Raw genomic sequence first — 23,121 nt, forward strand, 5'->3', positions numbered from 1 at the left:
AATTATAAATTTAAAGTGATCATTTAAAAAAAAATTTTTTTTTGAAGAATGAATTAAGATGCTGTAATTTTATTTTATTTTTCAAAATACATATAACTTTACACTATAAATTAGCCATCAACATGTTATCATATATGCACAATATGGTATATTTCCCAGAAATATTTTTTTTATAAATTTGGTTAAATTAATACTGTTCAATTCAACTTTGTGGTGAGGTTACCATTTTGATTTGTAAAGTTTGTGTGTGTATATATATATATATATATATATAAATAAAATAAATTATTTATTTATTTAATTCAGTATTTCTTCTCATCTCTTCTCATCAGTTTTTTTTTTCATCTCTTTGTCACACACAGAACTTGCTGTTGCTGGGTGCCACTGCGATAGAAGACCGACTGCAAGCGGGAGTCCCGGAAACCATAGCTACACTCATGAGAGCCGACATCAAGATCTGGGTTCTGACCGGAGACAAGCAGGAGACAGCCATCAATATTGGTGTGTGTCATACATGGTTATATACTTATTCCACAAAGTCACGCCATTGTTTGAGTCTGTATTAGCATGTCGTCAATAGAACACCACTTATAGTCAGACTTCTAACTAATGTAGAAATCCATAACTGATTATAACATGGTTTTGCTGTTGTGGATTTGACATCAGACGATCATGTCAGCACCCAGGGTGATGTATATGGTTAATATTCAACATTTATTCCTGTGCACATATAATGCATCATTGGGTCAAAGTGCTGAAAAACCTGTTGGTCTGTTTTGCTGGTTTAAGAGGGCTGGTTGTGCATTTGTCAGCTGGACAGGGAGACCAGATAAAAGATTAAACCAGACAAGCAAATGGTTTAAGGTTTTTTTAAAACATGGATTATATATAGACATACCTGTTCAGAAACAGGTGTGTAAAACTGGTAAATGAGCTTTTGTTTTTCATTTTACACATGCAAAAACAGGCTAGCCCTACAATATGTATCTTCTGCTATTTGTTTGCTAAGAGACTTTATTTTATGTAAAAATAAAGGATTTTTAAAATGTTTTTTGCTTGATCAAATCTACAGTAAAACAGTGATATTGTGAAAAAAAATTATTATAATTTAAAAGGTTTAAAAATTGTTCAATTATTTATCATATATATATTTATACATACATAGACTATTTCTCACATGTCGCATGATCCTTCGGAAATCATTCTAATATGCTTATTTGGTGCTCGGTTATCAATTATTATTGCTGCTGAATTGTTAATAATTGTTCTTATAATTTTTTATTTATCATGGAAAGTGTGATACATTTTTTCATTTTTCAGATTGGAGTAATAGCTGTTGAAATTTTACCTTTGCTCTTAGAGGAATAAATTAAATAAATAAAAAATTATTATAACAGAAAATACTTATTTTAGATTGTAATATTTTTTACAAAATTACTGTTTTCACTGTAGTTTTGATCAAATAAATGCAGCCTAGATAAGCAATGCATAAACTTAATTATTTCAAAGATTATGTATTTTTTATTCAATAGTACATTATATTTTTAAGCTAAAATTGTAATTTCATAATACATTACAGACAGCAGCTTTAATGTAGGCTGACAAGTACAATGTACAATGTACAGTGACACAACACAATACAATATCAAACAGACACTGATTGAAAACACACAAGCGGACTCCTAGACTAAGGAAATCGCAGAAGGACAGACAGATAGGCAGTCAGGCGGGCGCTGCAGACAGACAGCTCAAAATAAATTGGGTGAGACTGGAGATAAACCAGTGGACAGCAGACAGGCATTAGTGGGTAATGACAGATATACAAAGAGGTTAAGTTGTTGTTGGGGTGTGTGTGTGTGGCTTTCTGTAACGCCTCTACTGTAACTCTCCACTGTGTCTCAGGTTACTCCTGTAGGCTGGTGTCACATGGCATGTCCCTCATCATCGTCAATGAAGATTCCCTAGATGTGAGTACATATTGTGCTTTTATATGTGTGTGTGTTGGTAAGTGTTCTCAGGCTGTCTCTGGAGGACACTGGGTGTGGACAGGTGATGGAAGTGTGTGTCTTTGTTCTCGTACAGGTGAAGGTAATTAAGGTGTCTGGTGTCATCATTGAGAACATGATGAAAGCGTGATGGATCGTATGGAGACACATATGAGCAGAACACGCACTCGTATATGTTATGATATAAAAGCGCATGAGAAAAAGCTGAAAAGCACACACAGGTGATTTTTCAATTAGAGGAATGTTTCTGTTCTCTAGAATGATTTTGAAGTAAAAATGCTTCATCATTCCAGTTTTAAAAGGTGACTAGCTATCAATTTTATTGTGTCTCTTTAATAATGTTTTCGTTAATTTTTTTCAACTACTCTCCACTTCGTCGACTTCTCTATTTTTCTCACACATGCAAGGTTAATTACTTCCAGGCAAAGATAGTCATACTAGGGAGCTTGTAAAGTCTCAGATCTCTGAGAACAGTCTGCCAGACAGCAGAGCATCTCGCACACAAGCGTGCATAAACACACACACACACACACACACACAGACACAGACTGAGTACTGGAAACAAAGGCTCATGGGAAGTAGCAGGATTCATGACTGTTCTTTTTTTCAGACATTTGCCTGTTTAGAATGAAACATTGATAATGGTTTGTAAAAACACTGTTGCCAGATTATTGGACCATTTTGTTTCCAGTTATTGTGTCTGTGAAATGAAAACAGTATGTTCAGATAAGTTGGATAGTTGTTGTTGTTGGATAGAGACTTTTAAGAGGCCATGCTATATTGTAAATATAATTATGGCTAAAGGGTATTAATGCCCCTTCGGTAGCATCAGATTGCTTATATCAAACCCACAGAATAATTTTCAGATGAGAAGCAAGAGTTTGCATGAGTGCCGAATGTTGCATGTGATTAAAAAAAGATTGTATCGATTTTTAGTTTTACTTACCCCTAGCATCAGTCAGAACATGTTAAAAATGCTTCTGTCAGTAATGTTTTGCTTGGTATGGCATTATTTTCAGCAGCAGTATGTTCATGAATTTATGAAGTTGCATTATAGCTATATAATTTCCAACTTGCTTTTGTACATAAAACAATTTTAGTGGACATAAAAATCACAAAGAAAATGTAATGTTTTATGTAAAAAAAAAAAAAAAAGTCTCGTGTTCACTGGTAGCATCAGATTGCTTATATCAAACCCACAGAATAATTTTCAGATGAGAAGCAAGAGTTTGCATGAGTGCCGAATGTTGCATGTGATTAAAAAAAGATTGTATCGATTTTTAGTTTTACTTACCCCTAGCATCAGTCAGAACATGTTAAAAAACATGCTTCTGTCAGTAATGTTTTGCTTGGTATGGCATTATTTTCAGCAGCAGTATGTTCATGAATTTATGAAGTTGCATTATAGCTATATAATTTCCAACTTGCTTTTGTACATAAAACAATTTTAGTGGACATAAAAATCACAAAGAAAATGTAATGTTTTATGTAAAAAAAAAAAAAAAAGTCTCGTGTTCACCATATAATATTGAATATAATTTTATATTAAGATAATACTGCAAAATATTTTTAAAAAATTCTACTTATTTTAGCTATGATGAATTGACCAATCAGCGTCCAGGAATGGATCTAGTTTATAAGTGTATATTAACTTTTTACTTGCCATGTAACCATGTTTTTTATGTAAAAAAATGTGGAGAAAATTCATACTTGGTGTGAACAGGCCTAATTGGCTCAATCTGAAGCCTACGGCCTGGCAACAGGTTTTTGCGGTTGCAGTGGATGGCGATTAATAAATGATAGTGTTGTTTTTGTTCTGCCTCTAATGGGCTGCAATTTGCAGTAATCAATATTGTGCTTTTGAGAATTGTCCAACCACATTATGGGATTTATTGAATTAGTGTTTAATGGCCTTTTATTTGTACGTATTATGCAGCTAGTAAAAAAAAGCATAGTTAAAGACTGGCGTTTTGTGGAGATGGGCAGCTTTAGCCTTGGTTAAAATCTCCAAAAGAATTCTTTCTTATCTTACCAAGCTCTTAAAATAACCCACAATACCTCAGACACTGCTGGGGTGAGCCTAATGTCACAGCTGTGTGTTTGTGTGGAAGATATGGAGTGTGTGTGTGTGTGTGTCAGCTGCCGCTTCGTGTAAAGCACAGTTGGGCCAACACATCACACTCCTTCATGTCTTCTTCCTTTCTTTCTGTCTGTCATCTGTATAATGCACAAATAAGTTGATCATTGTTGATGGTGTGATTGGTCAATTTTCTCTGTCTCTCCTGTCACACAACTCCTCCTCCATCTGTCAGCGGCTCCCAAATTTACAGGAACAGTGTGTGCATTAGAGTGTGTTCGAGCGTAAGTGTGTGTCTGGGGTGAGGAGTAACACGATCTCCTTTTGGTGCTCAATCTCGTCAAAACAAATTCTGCCAGCAAAGCCTCCTGGGTAAACATGATGGCTTTTGACTCAGACTCTGTGACAATTTCCATCTGTCACTCTGCTTTGACACGCACACGGTCCCATTCAGACAGCTGGTGTCCTTGTAACACACAGAGGCATTCTTACCCAAACATTTTCTCTGCCTCCTTCCTTTGTCGCACATATTCTTTCCATGGCCCACACATATTCGCTCTTACTTTCCCAGACACACACACACACAGCTGTCTGTCTGATCTTTCTGATAGGCTGCGTTCCACGTTTGCTGTCACACTGCTTGTATTACATGACTTACACAAACACACTCACTGTAGTCATCATTAATCATATACACATAGTTTGTGCTCCTCTTTGCCGTTCTCTTTGTGTAATACAAATACTATACACAGTACTAAGGTCAGCTCATGCGCAAGACGACTGACATGTGATCGAAATCTCTCTGTCACGCACACTATTTGGGGGCCAGGTATCACACAGGTATCCACATGTTTGTTTGTTTTATAAGCATGGGGCTGTTTCTGGCATTTAAAGGGGTAGTTCATACTAAAATGAAAATTCTGTTAGTACTTTCTCATAGGTTGCTGTTGTATACTTGTATGAGGTTATTTTGTCAGTGAATTGCAAAAGGTGATCATTTTTACGGTTCATGCAACTATTCCTATACTATAACAGTTCATAGTGACTTCTAAAAAAAACTTAACAATACCATAAATGTGGTCGATATGACTTGTGAGCTGTAAGCCTTGTCAAAAGCCTTGTGATGGGATTTTTCCCCCTGTTTAGACTTTGTGTTTCTATTAACTTATGGCAATAGTGGAACTTTTAGGTGAACCGTTCCTTTAAACTTCATGAAGTGAAACTTCCTGTGTGATATCACTGTTTGGTTCATCTTCTACCAGCCTACAGGCAGAAACTCAAATCTGCTAAACCTGTAGTAAGAACTGTAAAGAGATGGGCTGTTGAAGCAGAACGGGATTTACAGGCCTGCTTCAAACTTACTGATTGGAGTGTTTTTGAGGCTGCAGCTACTGATCTGGACGAGCTTACTGACACCGTGACGTCCAACATCAGTTTCTGTGAGGACATGTGTGTTCCCACCAGGACTTATTTAACATTTAACAACGACAAACCTTGGTTCAGTGCAAAACTCAAACAGCTTTGCCAGGCCAAAGAGGATGCCTGCAGGAGTGGGGGCAAAGCTTTGTACGAACAGGCCGAATACACACTGAATAGGGAGATAAGAGTGGCAAAGTTAAACTACTCTGAAAAGCTAAAAAAACTATTCTCAAGCAACGACTCTACATCAGTGTGGAATGGCCTGAAAGCCATTACCAGCTACAAGACCCCCTCCCCCAGCACCGAGGCCAATCAACAACTGGCTGAAGACCTGAACGAGTTCTACTGCAGGTTTGAAAAGCAAAAGACTGGTCTGACACCCCACACCCACTCCGACCGTCTCACAACACAGCCATCAACACTCTCCCCCTCCCTCCCCCCAACTGTTTCTTAGACTGCACTTAAGATCTGTGAAGATGTACGCAAAGTCTTCAGAAAGCAGAAGATAAGGAAAGCCTAAGGCCAAGATGGTGTCTTTCCAGCCTGCCTCAAAGCCTGTGCTGTCTAGCTATAATCCATCTTCACATTGAACAGATCCCTGGAGCTGTGTGTAGTCCCCTCCTGCTTCAAATGTTCCACCATCATCCCTGTACCCAAGAAACCAAAAATCACAGGACTTAAAGGGGTCATGTGATGCAATTTCAAATTTTCCTTTCTCTTTGGAGTGTTACAAGCTGTTCGTGAATAGATAAAAGATCCCTAATGTTGCAAAGACTAAAGTCTCAACTTTTATAAAGAATATCTCTTTGGGTTTAAGACTTTTTCCACACCCTCCTAAAATGCCTCATTTAAACACGCCCCACATGTCTACGTCACTGTGTGGGAAGAATTGCCTAACACCGCCCAAATGTTCATGCAAAGAAAGAAGGCGTAACTTTTATTCTCGCTGTAGAATTGTTGTTGCCGCCTCCGCCATGTCGTGGAGACGCTGTGTGTTTCGTTGTGAAAGCGAAACTACTTTGTTTGGCCTTCCAAAAGAGGATTATATCCACTTCGTCATGCCTAGAGCTGATCCATGCTGGTCGCTGAGGAAATATATTAACTTCGCGCTGTGGATCGCCGGATTGGCTTTCACCATGGACGAAGTGGAGTCCAGCCCAGGGTCGTCAAATGTGGTTGCCAACATTTCTCAAGCCCACCGGCCTCCACTCACTCAAGCCCTCCGGCCGTTCCTCACTCTAGCCCTTGGCCTCTGCTCACTCTAGCCCGCCGTGTGTGACGCTGTTTCATTGTGAAAGCGAAACTACTTTGTTTGGCCTTCCAAAAGAGGACACGACTAGAAATCAGTGGTTAAGTTGTATTTACAACACTGTTCCAGAACAGTTCAACCCAAATATTCAGATGTGTGCAGCACATTTTATGGAGGACTGTTTCCTGATCCTGGTAGAGTAGACTACAATGCCGGCTGTTCTGACTCGCAGACTGTAAGTTTTTTTTATATTGAAAGGTTCAAGGTTCAAATCATCCCACTGATGATTTGAACCTTAAACCGCATAAACATATTTCATTACACCAAATACACAAAATAATGTTCGTTTTAGCAACATCATATGACCCCTTTAAATAATTTGTTAAAATGTGTGTGTGAGAGAGAGTGAGAGAGACCAACCTCAGTTTATGAACTGCCTTGTTGCTACACTGCCTTTGAACAGATAAGGTGACCTGTCATGTCACAGCAGTTGGCCTTAATGTCTCACTCACTCACTTGTGTGTGTGTGTGTGAGATTTCTCTATGAATGGAGAATGTGATCTGTGATATGTAACACCAAAGGGGCCTTTCTCTCTATTCTAAATATAAATGTGATAAGATCCCTTTCGCAGGAACCTGAGAACACAACAAAGCTGCAATGTGTGTGTCTGTTTGTGAGTGTGTGCGCTTGTACAGTAGTGTTTTCTATAAATGTATGTGTGTTTGTGAGAACATGTACTCTATTCAGTTCCCAGCACAAAGACGTACAGAAAATAACATTTTGCTTGGATCATGAAATACATTCATTTCTGATATCTGTCAGGGAATGACATAGAAAAATATACAGCACATCCCAAATAGGGGAAGTCTGGAGTCGAAATGAGTCCTTAATGGGTAAAACACTTGTTTTCTCTAGAGTGCCTCATCAGGATTTCCAAGCAAGAGGTCTCAGTAGAAATTACAGAGTGACAGTGAAACATGGGGGCGTCGTCTGTGCATCACCAGCAGCTGTCCAATAGTCTCTGTCCAGTCATCCCATCCTGTCAATCAAATATCTCTTTAGAACTCATCACCACCTGAACTCATCCAACACACTCGCATCTCTCATCATTTGGGAGACACTAGTACTAGTCTTGCATACTATATATCAAGGGTTCCCAAACTTTTTTTTTTTGTCAGTTAAAGGCACAATATGTAATTTTCTCCGCTAGAGGGCGCGTATTCAAAATAAACAAAGGGACAAAGGCGTAGTTTGATAACGCCGTGACTGAGTGTGGAATCATGGGAGTTGTCGTCTTCATCCCCACAGCCGATGCAGTCCGACGGGACTCGGGCAGAAATCATGTTCATGGATGAGTTAATGATTTATTAACGTAGTAGAATGAAGCAGGGTGAGGCTGAAAGCCGTCCGAAGCGAAACGAGGCTGCTGAACGAGTGTGACACATGGCTCGAAAGCAGCGGAGCTTTTATTATGCCACAGTCGACCGCTTCTGCTCCTTCCTGTCGTGTGTATGTGGGGAAAATGCAGCGCTGTTTTATCATACTTGATACATTTGAAAGTTCTGTTATAATGCTACTCTGTGCGGTCATCACCGGTCTATTAAAACGCACAACATATTAAAGCGTCTTTGGTCTTTCCATGTTTTCTACAAAACAAAACCGGAAATCGAGGGGTTATGACGTCATTGGCAGGCGACACAATGACACTATGGACACGGTCCGTGTCACTAGTTAAAATTGCTTTCTCTGGATTTAAACATTCTTCGAAACATTTGGGATAATGTAAGTACACAAGTCAGCAAAATATATAACACTGTTCTAGTGGTTTTTGGATATTTTAATAAAAAAATCTTACATATTGTGCCTTTTAAACCCCTGGGAGTGTTTGTTTGATTGTTTTATACATTTAATTATTTATAATTAATACCCTAGATATTTTAAGTAATGGGTTAATCTTTTGTTCATTTTAGTTTAGACATTTAAAAAAATGAAGCATTTTTGATTGCCATTTCACACCTTTAAACGCATCAAAAAATACCCACTGATAAAACATCTATAATGCAATTATATATTTGCAATTAATTTGTAACACACGGCCTTCTCACAATATATTGCTTTACAGATCTATCACACAGATCTATCAATTTTGCCGCTAAGAAATGTTCACGCAATCATGCTGCACGTATTAGAAGTTCCGCACTCCAGTACTACATGCATAAAGCACCGAGCCCAACTGAACCGCGTACTGGCCCATGTCTTCCAACAGAGCCAGGGCCGGCTAAACGAACCGGCACGGAGCCATCACACTAGTCAAACGAACCGGGCTTTGGGGGTCAAATGCGCTCGGGCACGGTTAAGATTGCCTAGTTTGAGTACACCCTTATTCTCCCGCATCCCGCACACACGAGTCTTGACCTCGCCCGCACCCACACCCCCATCAAATGTTGTCCCGCACCGCACTCTGCTGCGTTGGGTCCCGCGATCGTGCAGATTTCTACTCGGAAGGTGCCTGTTATAATGTTATGATCGAGGCTCTGGACTCTGAGCATAACTTGTTTTTCTATAACAAACTATAAAATATTTTCTATAAAAACGTTAATGCCCTGGCAGTGACAAATAGCTTTGGTTTTATGTTTAATTTGATTACATTAATGTTTAAGTTGAGATTTACAAGATAAATTTTAACTACTACTAGGCTATGTAAAAGGAATACTGCGGTAAAAAATACCTTATTTGTTTAAAGTGTTTGCAAACAAAATGTTATTGCACTTGTTCATATTGCAGTACTTTTAAATGAAAAAAAGTTAGCAATACACTATTTTTTAATTCATTATTGAATTTTGTACATAATGAGATTAAACGCGATTAATCGCAGACAATCATGCGTTTAATCGTTGTTTAAAAATGTAACCATTTTCATTCATTGCCCAGCACTAATATATATATATATATATATATACATACATACAGGTGCATCTCAAGGTGCATCTCAATAAATTAGAATGTTGTGGAAAAGCGAATCAAATAATAGGATACAAACGGACTGATAAGGTCAGAGCAGTGTGATGGCTCGCTTGTCCCTAGACACGGTTCTGAAAACTTTTACCTGAGAAGATTTTGCTGCTTCATTTTGAAAGATTCACTTTTTCCTTCTTTATTCTTCATAACTAGATAATGTGGCGACACATACCTGGGGTTACGCCGCAGAAACGGTGCAGTGAAGTATAGTTTGAAAGGCTGCGCGTTAGGCTGTAAGCATACACTGAGCCGCTTCAGACAGTTCACCAGTAGCACTTCAACGCACGAAAACACACACAATTATGTCAAAATGCGTGGTTTTGGCGAGTTACCTTCTAAACGTAGTCTTAAATGAGTTATAAAGTCTTAAATGACCGTAAAGAGTTGGGAGAAAATCGGATATGTGTCGGATCCGCGTCATATGCATCAGGTTTTAAAGCGACAGCGCTGATTTTAAAGTGGAACCTGCTGAAGTCTGTCATTGATGTAAATCAAAGAACAAAAGAAAAAGAGAAATCCTTGGACTGTTCTAGGCGCTGATTAACTTTTGTAGCTTGAATAAAGATTAATATGTATAGTTTATGCATATAGTTTGTGAAGATTGTTTTAAAATCACTTAAATTAAAAGTTGTTATATTTCAGAGCCTATTAAATGTTAAAAATAATGACTTTCAATTATACTGTAATGTTGAATGGTTATAATTAATAGGTAAAATTGGGGGGAAATGCACCAGCAGGACAAATTAAAAACATTGTAAATATGTAGTTTACATAAACATTGTAGTAGTAATAACAGCCTGTTTTTGCAAAAAGAGTTTCATGGCCGATAAAATAACTTTTTGGCCTGTAAATTTTATCATGTCACCGGCCATTGGTAGGTGTGGCAAAATGTTAGTTTTAGGCCCTGTATATGTATATGTATATAAAATATATATAAATACTTAGTTAAGTTTTACCATTTTATTAAAAACATACCCCAATACTGTCAATTCATTTTGCCTCCAGAATAATGTAGTTACAATGTCAGTATTAGGTGTTTACTGTTTTAATGTTAGTGTAAGTTTTCCTAGTACAGTATTTTCTAATTCTATGAATTTATTTGTTTGTTTTTGCTTTTCTTAAGTAATTTCATGGTTATAGTCTGTATGAAACTGTATGTATTGAGTAATGCAGGATTAATTCTGTGTTCAGTGTGTTGTTTGTCATGGGATTAAGTTTTGGTGACTGTTAGCGGTTCCCATGGACACGGGGCTGGCAGCCGTGATAGCGAGAGGTTTGACTGGCACGTTCTTCCAGCTTATTAGCACCTCTGTGTTGGAGTATTACGATGTTTACTGCAACTCAAAGCTAATTGCTCACACGCACACATACACAAACATTTCGGAGATTATTAATGTGGTCATTTAATTGTTAAATAAATAAGATATGCAAACAGTCCTGTTAGTCCCAGATGAAGATTTATAAACTCACACCCTGGAGAGAGACATTGACGCATCCTGTCTGAAGTTCAGCAGTTAATACTAAATCGAACCAGCCGTGAGTGTCTAATGGAGAGAGAGAGCGGAAAAGAAAGAGCTGTCTTTAATAATAAACTGGGAAATTTAGTTGGTAATGAATTACCAGTAGCAGTTTTCTTAGGCCACCGTTTATACACTAAGACACACACATACGCACAAATGCTTTGACTTTCAGCACTCCCTTGATCCATAATCAGTCTTAATTCTTCCATTACGTTTCTGTTTTTCTTTCCCTCATGTTTTCCCAGGAAAGGTGAAAGCAAACAGGAATTCCTGAATGAAAAGATAAACACACACACACATTAACAGGCCAAACATGTTCGGGTTGAGCTAAGGAGAGGAGATGAGCTCTAGTTACTCAGGAATCTTGATGGCTGATCTCAGTTCTGCTATAAACCGTTTCCCAAAACCTCTCTCCCCTGCCTACATAGGCAGCTGCCTTCTGAGGGAACATCCTAACCACCTTGGAACACCTAAACACAGGAGTCTTAACTTGTGATTAGTTTCAATAGAGTCTGATATTAGCATGTTCCTTAGCTAACAATTCAATAATCATTATAAGCATACAAATACAGGCAGATAATAAATAAAATAACCAATTTGTATGGGCTATTTTTAGCAATAATTTTCAGTGTTGAAAGAAAAAGTACATACTTTCAAAAGGAGTACTTGGTTATTAATATACTTAGTTTACTTTAAAATGATATACTTAAGTGCAAACTGAATGTAATGTTTTGAGAAATGAATGTTATTTACAAATAAAATTAAATATATGATTGTTAAAATTTATTTAAAATGTCTGTTTCTATTGTTTATTTATATATAAAATTTCTATTGTCAAATCTATTGTTTGAAAGCATTTATGGTAAACTAAAATAAACCTTAATGTAATTCTATTGAAACTTATCTGTCATGTATTTAAATATATTTGTAATTACACATTTAATGTGTAATTACAAATTAATAATACATTTAAACTATATTTACTTTAAATGATTGATTATTGATTATTGAATTATAATCAAATGCTTTTCATATGCTTTAGTTTGTTAGTCAACACTAACAATCAAATTAAGTGTACTTCAAAGCACGATAAAACACTATTAAAACAATAATTGAAAGTTTATTTTAAAGTAAAACTTTACATTTTGCATTATTACAAAGTACATTTTTAAAAAGTGTTCTTAAGTGTATTAAGTCATGAAAGTACACTTAAGTGGCGTTTTATTTCCAGTATATATTTTTTTTATCTGCAAGTGGTTCTTAAAGGGATAGTTCACTTTTAGTTGGTTCCCACTGACTTGCATAGTGTTTTTTTTTCTCATGCATGGAAGTCAATGGGGACCAGTAACTGAAGGTGAACTATCCCTTTCAAAAACATACTTTTTAAGATTTGAAATGCACTGCAAGTGTACATTCGGTACAATTAAGCACCATTTACTAGGACAGCACAGTGCATTCTGGGATAAAGTGCACATATTATGCCCTAAAATACTACTTGTATAGGCAGCTCGCTGAGTTTTGGAGCAGAGCGATAGCTTCAGCAAGATATTGATTAGAGTCGACTCGGCAGTATGGAGTGAATTCATCCTCTGTGTTACACGAAGGCTGTCGTAGCGCTGACAGAGACTTCAACAGCTGCGTTCATGTATGTTTGTGTGTATATGCGTGTGTGGCCGCCAACGCCGTGCCTCGTTGCGTGCTGCGTTGTCCACATGGTTCTTGTTACAGATTGAAGGATGTTTGTTTTCTCTATTAGTGACTCTGTCCCATTATCAAGATCTCAATCAGAAACCGCCTGCAACCACAATTCAATAAACACGCACGCACATATTTCACCTTCTCTTTTTATCTCTCCATGTCTTTTTGTCTCATATATGCATTCATGCACACACACTTTTGACTACTTATCTTAATATGGACATAGTTGTTTTTTTTATAAAATGCTAACTAGCTGGCATTTAGTTCTTGACACAAACTTTCCTTTCCTTCCTACTTTATCATATTTCTCTTTCTCTCTGCCCATATAAAGTTCTTGTTGGCCAACAGTTCATGTTTTTGAGTCCTTTAAGGGCTTAGATTGTCTCGGGTGACAGGATGATGTGTAACAGGTGTGTGTGGGTGTATGTGTGTGTGTGTGTGTGTGTGTGTGTGTGCTTTAGTTTGTTAGTCAACACTAACAATCAAATTAAGTGTACTTCAAAGCACGATAAAACACTATTAAAACAATAATTGAAAGTTTATTTTAAAGTAAAACTTTACATTTTGCATTATTACAAAGTACATTTTTAAAAAGTGTTCTTAAGTGTATTAAGTCATGAAAGTACACTTAAGTGGCGTTTTATTTCCAGTATATATTTTTTTTATCTGCAAGTGGTTCTTAAAGGGATAGTTCACTTTTAGTTGGTTCCCACTGACTTGCATAGTGTTTTTTTTTCTCATGCATGGAAGTCAATGGGGACCAGTAACTGAAGGTGAACTATCCCTTTCAAAAACATACTTTTTAAGATTTGAAATGCACTGCAAGTGTACATTCGGTACAATTAAGCACCATTTACTAGGACAGCACAGTGCATTCTGGGATAAAGTGCACATATTATGCCCTAAAATACTACTTGTATAGGCAGCTCGCTGAGTTTTGGAGCAGAGCGATAGCTTCAGCAAGATATTGATTAGAGTCGACTCGGCAGTATGGAGTGAATTCATCCTCTGTGTTACACGAAGGCTGTCGTAGCGTCGTGTAACACAGTAGTTGTCGTACTTCAACAGCTGCGTTCATGTATGTTTGTGTGTATATGCGTGTGTGGCCGCCAACGCCGTGCCTCGTTGCGTGCTGCGTTGTCCACATGGTTCTTGTTACAGATTGAAGGATGTTTGTTTTCTCTATTAGTGACTCTGTCCCATTATCAAGATCTCAATCAGAAACCGCCTGCAACCACAATTCAATAAACACGCACGCACATATTTCACCTTCTCTTTTTATCTCTCCATGTCTTTTTGTCTCATATATGCATTCATGCACACACACTTTTGACTACTTATCTTAATATGGACATAGTTGTTTTTTTTATAAAATGCTAACTAGCTGGCATTTAGTTCTTGACACAAACTTTCCTTTCCTTCCTACTTTATCATATTTCTCTTTCTCTCTGCCCATATAAAGTTCTTGTTGGCCAACAGTTCATGTTTTTGAGTCCTTTAAGGGCTTAGATTGTCTCGGGTGACAGGATGATGTGTAACAGGTGTGTGTGGGTGTATGTGTGTGTGTGTGTGTGTGTGTGTGTGTGAGAGAGATTGTGGCGCTAACAGCCCCAATGACACCACTTAAAACATCCCCTACAACTTCCTTTGGCATTACGCTCTTGCTCTGATATGTGTGTGTTATACATGTGTGTGCGTGAGAAGTGTGTGAAGTGTACTGTTAGGGAAATAAATGTGTGCTGGCATGTTTCTCAGGAAAGGATTGAAGTGGTTTTATATAGCAATGGACATGGAATAGAAATTAAACTGTAAAACTGACAAATGTGTTTGTGTTGTTATGTGTGTGTTTATGAGTTTTTAGTGTGTGTGGTCATAAATTTTCTCCCTTTCTTGCCCCCCAGGCAACCAGGGCCACACTTACAGCTCATTGCTCCTCGCTGGGTGACAGTCTGAGGAAGGAAAATGAGTTAGCACTCATCATAGACGGACAGACGCTCAAATACGCCCTCTCTTTTGAAGTGCGTCAGGCCTTCCTCGACCTTGCGCTGTCCTGCAAGGCCGTAATCTGCTGCAGGTACTGTATATAGACCGAAACGCACACAAAAATCCTCACAAATGTATTAACATCATTGCATTTATAAACACACTAATGATAAACTCAGAGGAAAATGTTATTTATGTCAGTTCTTTTGGAGAAATATAAATACAATCAGCAGAGACATGGCAGTACAATTTTATATCGGCATCTCACTCACAATATGATAGAGTGTGTGTGTGGAAGTTTGTATACATAAAATATATGTATTTATTTATTTTTTGATGTGTGTGTACATATACTTTTTATATTTAATTATTGTTTTATTTATATCTATCTTATTGATCTACTGAATTTCCATTGAATTTTGATGGAATAAAAGTAGTTGATAATATTGTTTTATTGATATTTATTTATTTTAGTATGGAAGCCCATTTCCCCCACTGAATAAAAAAAGGTTATTGCGACTTTTTATCGCACAATTCTGAGTTTTTTTCTCAGAACTGTGTGATACACACAATCAATTGCGAGTTATGAAGTCAGAATTGCGAGAGATAAACTCGAAATTCTGAATTTTTTTTCCCTCATAATTCTGGAATGTAAACTCGCAATTGCGAGTTATAAAGTCCAATTCTAAGGGGAAAAAAGACTGATATGTTCTTTTTGAGAAAAAAAGTCAGAATTGCGAGTTTATATCTTGCAATTCTGACTTTATAACTCGCAATTGCGTGTTTATATTATGCAAATCTGACTTTATAACTCGCAATTGCGTGTTTATATTATGCAATTCTGACTTTATAACTCGCAATTGCATGTTATAAAGTCAGAATTGCAAGATATTGCAATAAAAAAAATTTAGAATTGTGAGTTTGTATCTCGCAATTCTGAATTTATTTCTCATAATTGCAAGTTTATTCTCAGAATTGTGAGTTTATTTCTTAGAATTGCGAGTTTGTCTCACAATTCTTACTTTATAACTCGCAATTGTGAGTTTATATCTCACAATTCTGAGGAAAAAAAGACAGAATTGTGAGAGAAAAGGTCGTAATTACCTTTTTTATTTTTTATTTAGTGGTGGAAACAGGCTTTCGTAATTTACTTTTATTTATTTACACAGAAATATTTAAATAAATAAATATCAACTTTTTATGCTGTGTATGTAGATAGAAATATCTATCTATACATTAATTATTCTTATAATTATTACACGACATACTGTTTTTTTTTTTTTTTTAAATAGTTGGTAATATAAAAATATTCTTTATATATTTACAACATACTGTGTATTTTATCATTCTATTTGATATACATTTTTCCCTACATCTTTAGCTACATACAAGAAAAATGCAGTTATGGTAAAAGTTAATATAGTTAATGTGAATGTAGAGGTATAACATTAATCTAATTTAAATAGAAATATTTGAGTTCAGATTGATTAAAAAAAAGTAATAACTTCATAAGCATAAGTCTCAGTTTGCTCATCATATAATTGCATTGTTGTCTGGGAGAATCATTTAAAATATTAAAGAGATCTTCTCTGGGGTTTTAATTTATTTTGGGTATTCATTCAGGCATTAGCACTGAACAGCTGTGTGTGTGTGTGCATGTAAACCCCAAAAAATAACAGACAACATGCATTATAAAACATTTTTGAAACATTTCTAATCAGGCACTGTATAGAGTACCCATTAAAAGTTCTTTCAGCCAATGGAATCACTTTGTGGTTCATGACACCAAACCTCTTGGTCATTTCACACTTGTCTGTTGCTGTCTGATGATGTTGTCACGTTAATGAACAGATTCAGTCGTTATAGACACATTATAAAGCATATTTGAGAAAACTGTAAAGTTGTATAGTACTTAGAAGTAACTTTTGTCATGTTTTTCTTTCAGGGTGTCTCCACTGCAGAAGTCAGAGATCGTGGATATGGTGAAGAAGCATGTGAAGGCCATCACGTTGGCTATCGGAGATGGAGCCAATGATGTGGGCATGATACAGACGGCACATGTGGGAGTGGGCATCAGCGGGAACGAGGGCATGCAAGCCACCAACTCATCCGACTACTCTATAGCCCAGGTCTGACACAAGCACACTCATGTAATTCATTATTCTGTGGCTCGGTCACACACACACATCTCATCTTTAAAAACATAATTACTCTACCACAACACAAAACACAAAGCAGTCTTCTGCCCACAGCGCTGTTGTATCTGGGTAGCTGCTCCTGCAGTAATGGTTCACATGTGTTCCTGCGGGCAAATTTAATTCTTCTCTCAACCGCTCTCTCTTTAGTTCTCATACCTGGAGAAGCTGTTACTGGTTCACGGGGCTTGGAGTTACAACCGGGTCACCAAATGTATCCTGTACTGCTTCTACAAGAATGTGGTTCTGTACATCATAGAGGTGTGTACGTTCATCGCAATCAAGTGGTCGTGAGACTTTTAAAGGGGCAGATCAAATAAAAATGACAATTCTGTCATCATCTGTCTTCATGTTCCCAATCTGTATGGTTTTCTTTCTTCTTTAAAACACAAAAGGAGATGTTAGACAAAGTTCACGCTTCCATTTCCATACAGTGGGTTTCATGTTTGAATAGCAACAAACTGACTAAATAGTGCCAAGTCTGACATTAATGATTCAGAAATCCCCTGGTATGTGTTTTGATGTGAGAGTTGACAGCAACAGTGGATGGCAGTATTTTCAGAAAATGTAAATTTATCACACAAAGCTTTAAAATGTTATTTTATTTTTATTTTTGAGTGTATTTTACCAATATTTATTTTCAAATATATTTTAGAAATTATATATATTCTCTTCTGCTCACCAAGTCTGAATATGCTGAAAATGTAGCTTTGATCACAGGAATAAATTAAAATTTTAAATGTATTCAAATAGAAAGCAGTTATTTTAGATAGTAAAAATATTTCACAATTTTGAATCAAATAAATCCAGGCTTGGTGAGCAGAAGAGAATTCTTTAAAAAACAAAAAACTTCCTGTTAAAAAACTTTTGAATGGTAGTGCATATTACATTTCTAATATTGTTATAAATACACAATGTATGTGTGTGTGTGTGTGTGTGTGTGTGTGTATGTATATATATTATATATATTAGTGTTGTCAAAATTAGCACGTTAACGCAAGCAATTACTTTTTTCAGTTTAACACGTTAAAAATATTTTACGCAATTAACGCAGGGGCAGGGCTAGGGTTGGCCACCCCACTCACAACTGCTGCTTCTGTCACTTTTTCTCTTGACAAGAAGTGCATTTATTCAGTCGCAGAATGACTGAGAATGGGAGATGTTTCAGACGCACGCTCCACTTCACTTCAGCGCCAGGCGCGAGTCAAGCGAGTGCGGAAACAGTACTGTACTCGCAGCGCGTGCTCTTCAATTGCACGCACAAAGGCGCCGGTGTGCACTGTAACCTGTATCCTTTCATATCAAAGCACGAAATAAACTACGTGCATGCAATGTCGTGGTCAGTTAAGTCATGAAGTTACCAAAAAGGAGACGAAAGCTGCCTTAAAACTGTGAATGCATGTAATATATTTTATATGAAAAAAAGAGTAAGAAAGAACTTTTATAGCTTTAAGGATTCATCTATATTTAATTCAGAATTTAGTGTTTGATAACTTCAACAATCTCTATATTTCTGCTGAAGGGCACAGGTAAATATGACATTTATTATAATGGGTTTATGTGAAGATTGTTTCAAGTTCACTTAAATTAGAAGTTATTTTTTAAAGTCTAATAAATGTTAAAATTGATAGCTCTCAATTATACTGTAATGTTGAATGGCTATAGTCAATGCTTAAATATTGGGGGGGGGGGCAATTTTATAGAGTATTTTTTTTATTGCTATCATTTTTTATTGGTATCATTGATACTAGCCTTCAGTCATAAAAAAAACAAAATTAGGTTAAATTAAACAAATATTAAAAAATATACTGTCTTTATGTTGTTTGTACATTAATTTGAAGATTGAATGTGAAATTATTGCAATATAAAAGTATATTTAAAAACTTTAATGTTAGGTGGGATTAATCGTGATTAATTTCAGAAAAATATGCGATTAATTCGTTGTTTTTTTTTTATCGATTGACAGCACTAATATATATATATAAATATATATACAGTGGGTACGGAAAGTATTCAGACCCCCTTACATTTTTCACTCTTTGTTATATTGCAGCCATTTGCTAAAATCATACCCACTGTATATATATATATATATATATGTGTGTGTGTGTTTTATTTTTTTTTTATAGAATACAATGTTATAAATACAAACGATACATTTCATTTTTGGAATGACGTGAGGGCAAGTATATTTTTCATTTATTTTTGGCCAAACTTTTTCTTTAAAGGGGTCATATGATGCTATTTTAAAGATCATTATTTTGTGTATTTGGTGTAACAGAATATGTTGACATGCTTTAATGTTCAAAAAACACATTATTTTTCAAATACTGTACATTATTGTAGGTCCTCTATGCCCCGCCTCTCTCAAACGCGTCGTTTTCTACAAAGCCCCTCCTTCCGACAAGCACAGTCTGCTCTGACTGGCCAGCTGACCCAGTGCATTGTGATTGGCCGAACACCACAAGCACGCGTCGGAAATGTAACGCCCCTTTCCATAATCGCGAGCTTCAGCTTTGAACATAAATGTAAAGACAGTCCTTAGTTTTACCATCAGTTCAAGCCCGAAAGGGGAACAGAGTCGCGTGACAGACACAGTGATGATGCTCGTATGTATTTGCAGTACACAAGCCGCGATTAAGAAAGCTGACTCCACTGTGATGTGACCCTGTCTCTCTCTCTCACGTGTGCACACACACACACTATACGGCGCAAAACTCCACATTTGAATAGTCAATAGCAAATACTTAAACTATTAAGAAAACATACTCTGATTCAGAAGCGCCAGATTGTCATAGCAAAGTCAGAATTACCTCCTCTCCTAGGTTCACGAAACGGTCGTCCATAAAATGCATTGCTGTTCTGTTGTAAGTAATCTTAAAGATTCCTAAATGCATCTACTTTCGGAAGGCCAAATAAAGTGCTTTTGCTCTCACACTGAAACACACAGCGTCTCCCTGACATGCTGCTTCAACACTAACTGCGGTTACTGAAACCACACCTTCTTTCTTTGCGTGAACATTTGGGCGGCATTATGCAAATATTTCCACATAGGGAGTTACGCAAATATTTCCACATCATGACGTAGAGATGTGGGGGCGTGTTTGAATGAGGTGTTTTAGCCCGGTCTGGATCAGCCTTCTCTTAGATAAAATAAATCCTTTTGTGGGAGACTTCGAGCTTTGTAACTCTGCAGATCTTATACATGCACAGATAACTACATAACACACTAAAGAAAAGGAAAAATAGAAATCGCATCATATGACCCCCTTTGAACAACATGCTTTTGCCTTTGGAATGTGTTGTACTTACAGATCACTTTTTAAAGAGAGTCATCAAAATTAGCCCTGATACACACACACACACACACACAAACAAACAAACATGCTCACTTTTTTTTCTCTCTCTCCTTTTGGTTGCCTTTTTTCACACAGACACCCTTGCGTACATTAAGTAGACTGCTTGCAGCTGTTTATGGAAGTGTTTGACAGTGATAAATGAGATTCCCCCTCTAGTCTCTGCTTTCCATCACACACACACACACTCTCACACAGGCACAGACAAAGAGCCGCTGACCCCTATCTATAGTGCCTGGGTCCTTCCAGTTCAAAACTGCATACCAGATACACACTGTCATTCGAGAGCTGTGTAAGTGTGAGTGTGTGTGTGCGCTAGGTAGAGTGTGAGCTTTACTGACAGGGTCACCGTTCTGTCCGCTGGAGCATTTGTCAGCTGTGCCACCCCTTAAAATGGCAACAGGTGCAGAAACATGCCCCCCTCCTTCGCCCGAGGACTGTGTCTGTGTGTGTTGGAGTGTGTGCTTGTGTGTGTGTGTGTGTGTGTGTGTGTATGTGTGTGTGTGTTACGGGAAGAGCTGGGTAAAGGTTAAATGTTTAGATGTCTCTATATTTGTGGAATGCGATTGTCCATGCACATCTGTCCGTGTTTGGGAGAGAGGGGCATTTTGGGGGTCTAACCGGGGATTAACTTCCAGCAAAGAAGAGCTTTAAAGGTCAAAGTTCACAGAGTGTCTTTGTCTTCATAGCGGAGACATTGTGGGGGATGGACAGCAAGGGTACATGTGTGTGTAGGCTTTTGTTTGTATGAACTGACCTCTGCCTTGAGTTTGATGTTTGCTAGAGGGTTTCCATGTTACTCATCTTTTTTGTGCCCTCTCTTTGTAAAATTGTTTATCTTCACCTCTGTATTTTAACATGCTTCCATCTCTTTTTCCCTCAGCTTTGGTTTGCGTTTGTAAACGGTTTCTCTGGACAGATCCTGTTTGAACGTTGGTGCATTGGCCTGTACAATGTGGTATGTGTGTGTCTGTCTCTCTTTATAGTTTAACATTTTATGGTAAAACATTTGGTGCACTCCTGACAAGGCTTTGGTGGCATCAAATGTATCATTTATAGAGAAGACAATCCCAGAATGCATTGTGCCAAATTTTGTGAAAACGTTCATCCAAGATGTTAGATAAATGACAGTTACAGTGATAGACCAAAAAGATATCAGCCAATCCTTGGTCTTTTTTTTTTTTTCAGCTGATAAAGTGGCCACTTGGTAATTTTTGCTTTCTATTTTTTATGAATGTTAATAAATTGAATGCACCAAAAAGAAGTCTCTTTTGCTCATCAGGGCTTAATTTACTTGATTAAAAATACAGTAATATTGTAAAATATTATTACAGTTTAAAAGGACTTTTCTGTATTATTATATTTTAAATTATAATTTATTCCTGTGATGCAAAGCTGAATTTTCAGCGTCATTACTCCAATCTTCAGTGTCACATGATCCTTTAGAAATCATTTTGATTTGGTGCTCAAAAAACATTTATTATGTGCTGCTTTTTTTTCTTCTTTTTTTTGAAAGGATTCTTAAATAGAATATAAATAAAAATTAACAGAATATGAATACAAAGTTTTAAAAAAAAAAGAAACTTCACTCATTTTTGATCAATTTAATGTGTCCTTGCTGAGTAAAAGTATTAACTTTTGTTATAACTTTTGAACATTAGTGTACAAACAGTTTACCTGACCTCTTTTGTATTGACATCAACAATTGAAAAGCACATATTGGTTGACCACTGATATCACTGAAAAAAATATTTCACTCAAAATATTTGAGAAATACACCAAAATAAATACAAAAATAGTTATTTTAATAAAAAAATTCAGTTTACAGAATGTTTTGTTTGCTATGTATTTTTATCCTTAATGGAGTATGGCATAGTTAGCTTAGTGACATGCTGTTCTATTCCAATCAGAACATTTCAAATCGGGTTCCATTTTGGTTGTGCTTTGGTTTAGATACATACTGTATAATATACTGTAACACTTGAGAATGTTCATCTGTTTTTCAGATCTTTACTGCTCTTCCTCCTTTCACACTGGGGATATTTGACCGGCCGTGCAGTCAGCAGAACATGCTACGCTTCCCTCAGCTGTACCGCATCACACAGAATGCAGAAGGGTTTAACACTAAGGTACCAAGATTTCGGTAGCCTATACAAATATGCCATTTCAATCACAAATTACTCATACTGACACAACAAATACCTAGAGACTTATAAATCTGTCTGCAGTGAGTGTTAGGCTGTTATTATGATCATCACGCTAGCCTACATCCGGTGTTATAATTGATTATCCCAGTCTGATGTGGTTAGCAACATCAGTGTATTGTTTGACTTGTGACTTCACCGTAGATAAACAGGAGTGCAAGAAACAGCTCTGCTTCCACCCAGATAATAATGAGATTCATAAGCTGAAATAAGACCGTCATTAATTTATAGCCGAGGATCAGTGTTTGTGTGTGTGTTTGGGGTGATCTGGGGGACATTGCACTGGCTGTGCAATTGCAGAGAAACTGTTTGTGTGGGCTGTGTATCTTGGCATCAGTTTGTCTTGACTGACTCTCCCCTTCTCCTGTTCCTGCTTTCTGTCCCTCCCTTCCTCT

At 36.9% G+C, this 23,121-nt stretch overlaps 1 protein-coding gene across 1 annotated transcript in view; it reads left to right on the forward strand.

Annotated features, from left to right (window-relative positions):
* Positions 1 to 23,121, forward strand: part of LOC107591227 (phospholipid-transporting ATPase IB-like) — a 59,693-nt gene that overhangs the window by 25,269 nt on the left and 11,303 nt on the right. The window contains exons 23-29 of the mRNA XM_016280323.1: positions 363 to 501; positions 1,903 to 1,967; positions 14,890 to 15,062; positions 16,917 to 17,100; positions 17,317 to 17,427; positions 21,406 to 21,480; positions 22,529 to 22,651. Coding sequence (XP_016135809.1) covers positions 363 to 501; positions 1,903 to 1,967; positions 14,890 to 15,062; positions 16,917 to 17,100; positions 17,317 to 17,427; positions 21,406 to 21,480; positions 22,529 to 22,651 — 870 coding nt within the window. The remainder of the gene's footprint in view (positions 1 to 362; positions 502 to 1,902; positions 1,968 to 14,889; positions 15,063 to 16,916; positions 17,101 to 17,316; positions 17,428 to 21,405; positions 21,481 to 22,528; positions 22,652 to 23,121) is intronic.

The sequence above is a fragment of the Sinocyclocheilus grahami genome, unplaced genomic scaffold (assembly GCF_001515645.1).
Source record: "Sinocyclocheilus grahami isolate Dianchi unplaced genomic scaffold, SAMN03320097.WGS_v1.1 scaffold139.1, whole genome shotgun sequence".
Lineage (NCBI taxonomy): Eukaryota > Metazoa > Chordata > Actinopteri > Cypriniformes > Cyprinidae > Sinocyclocheilus > Sinocyclocheilus grahami.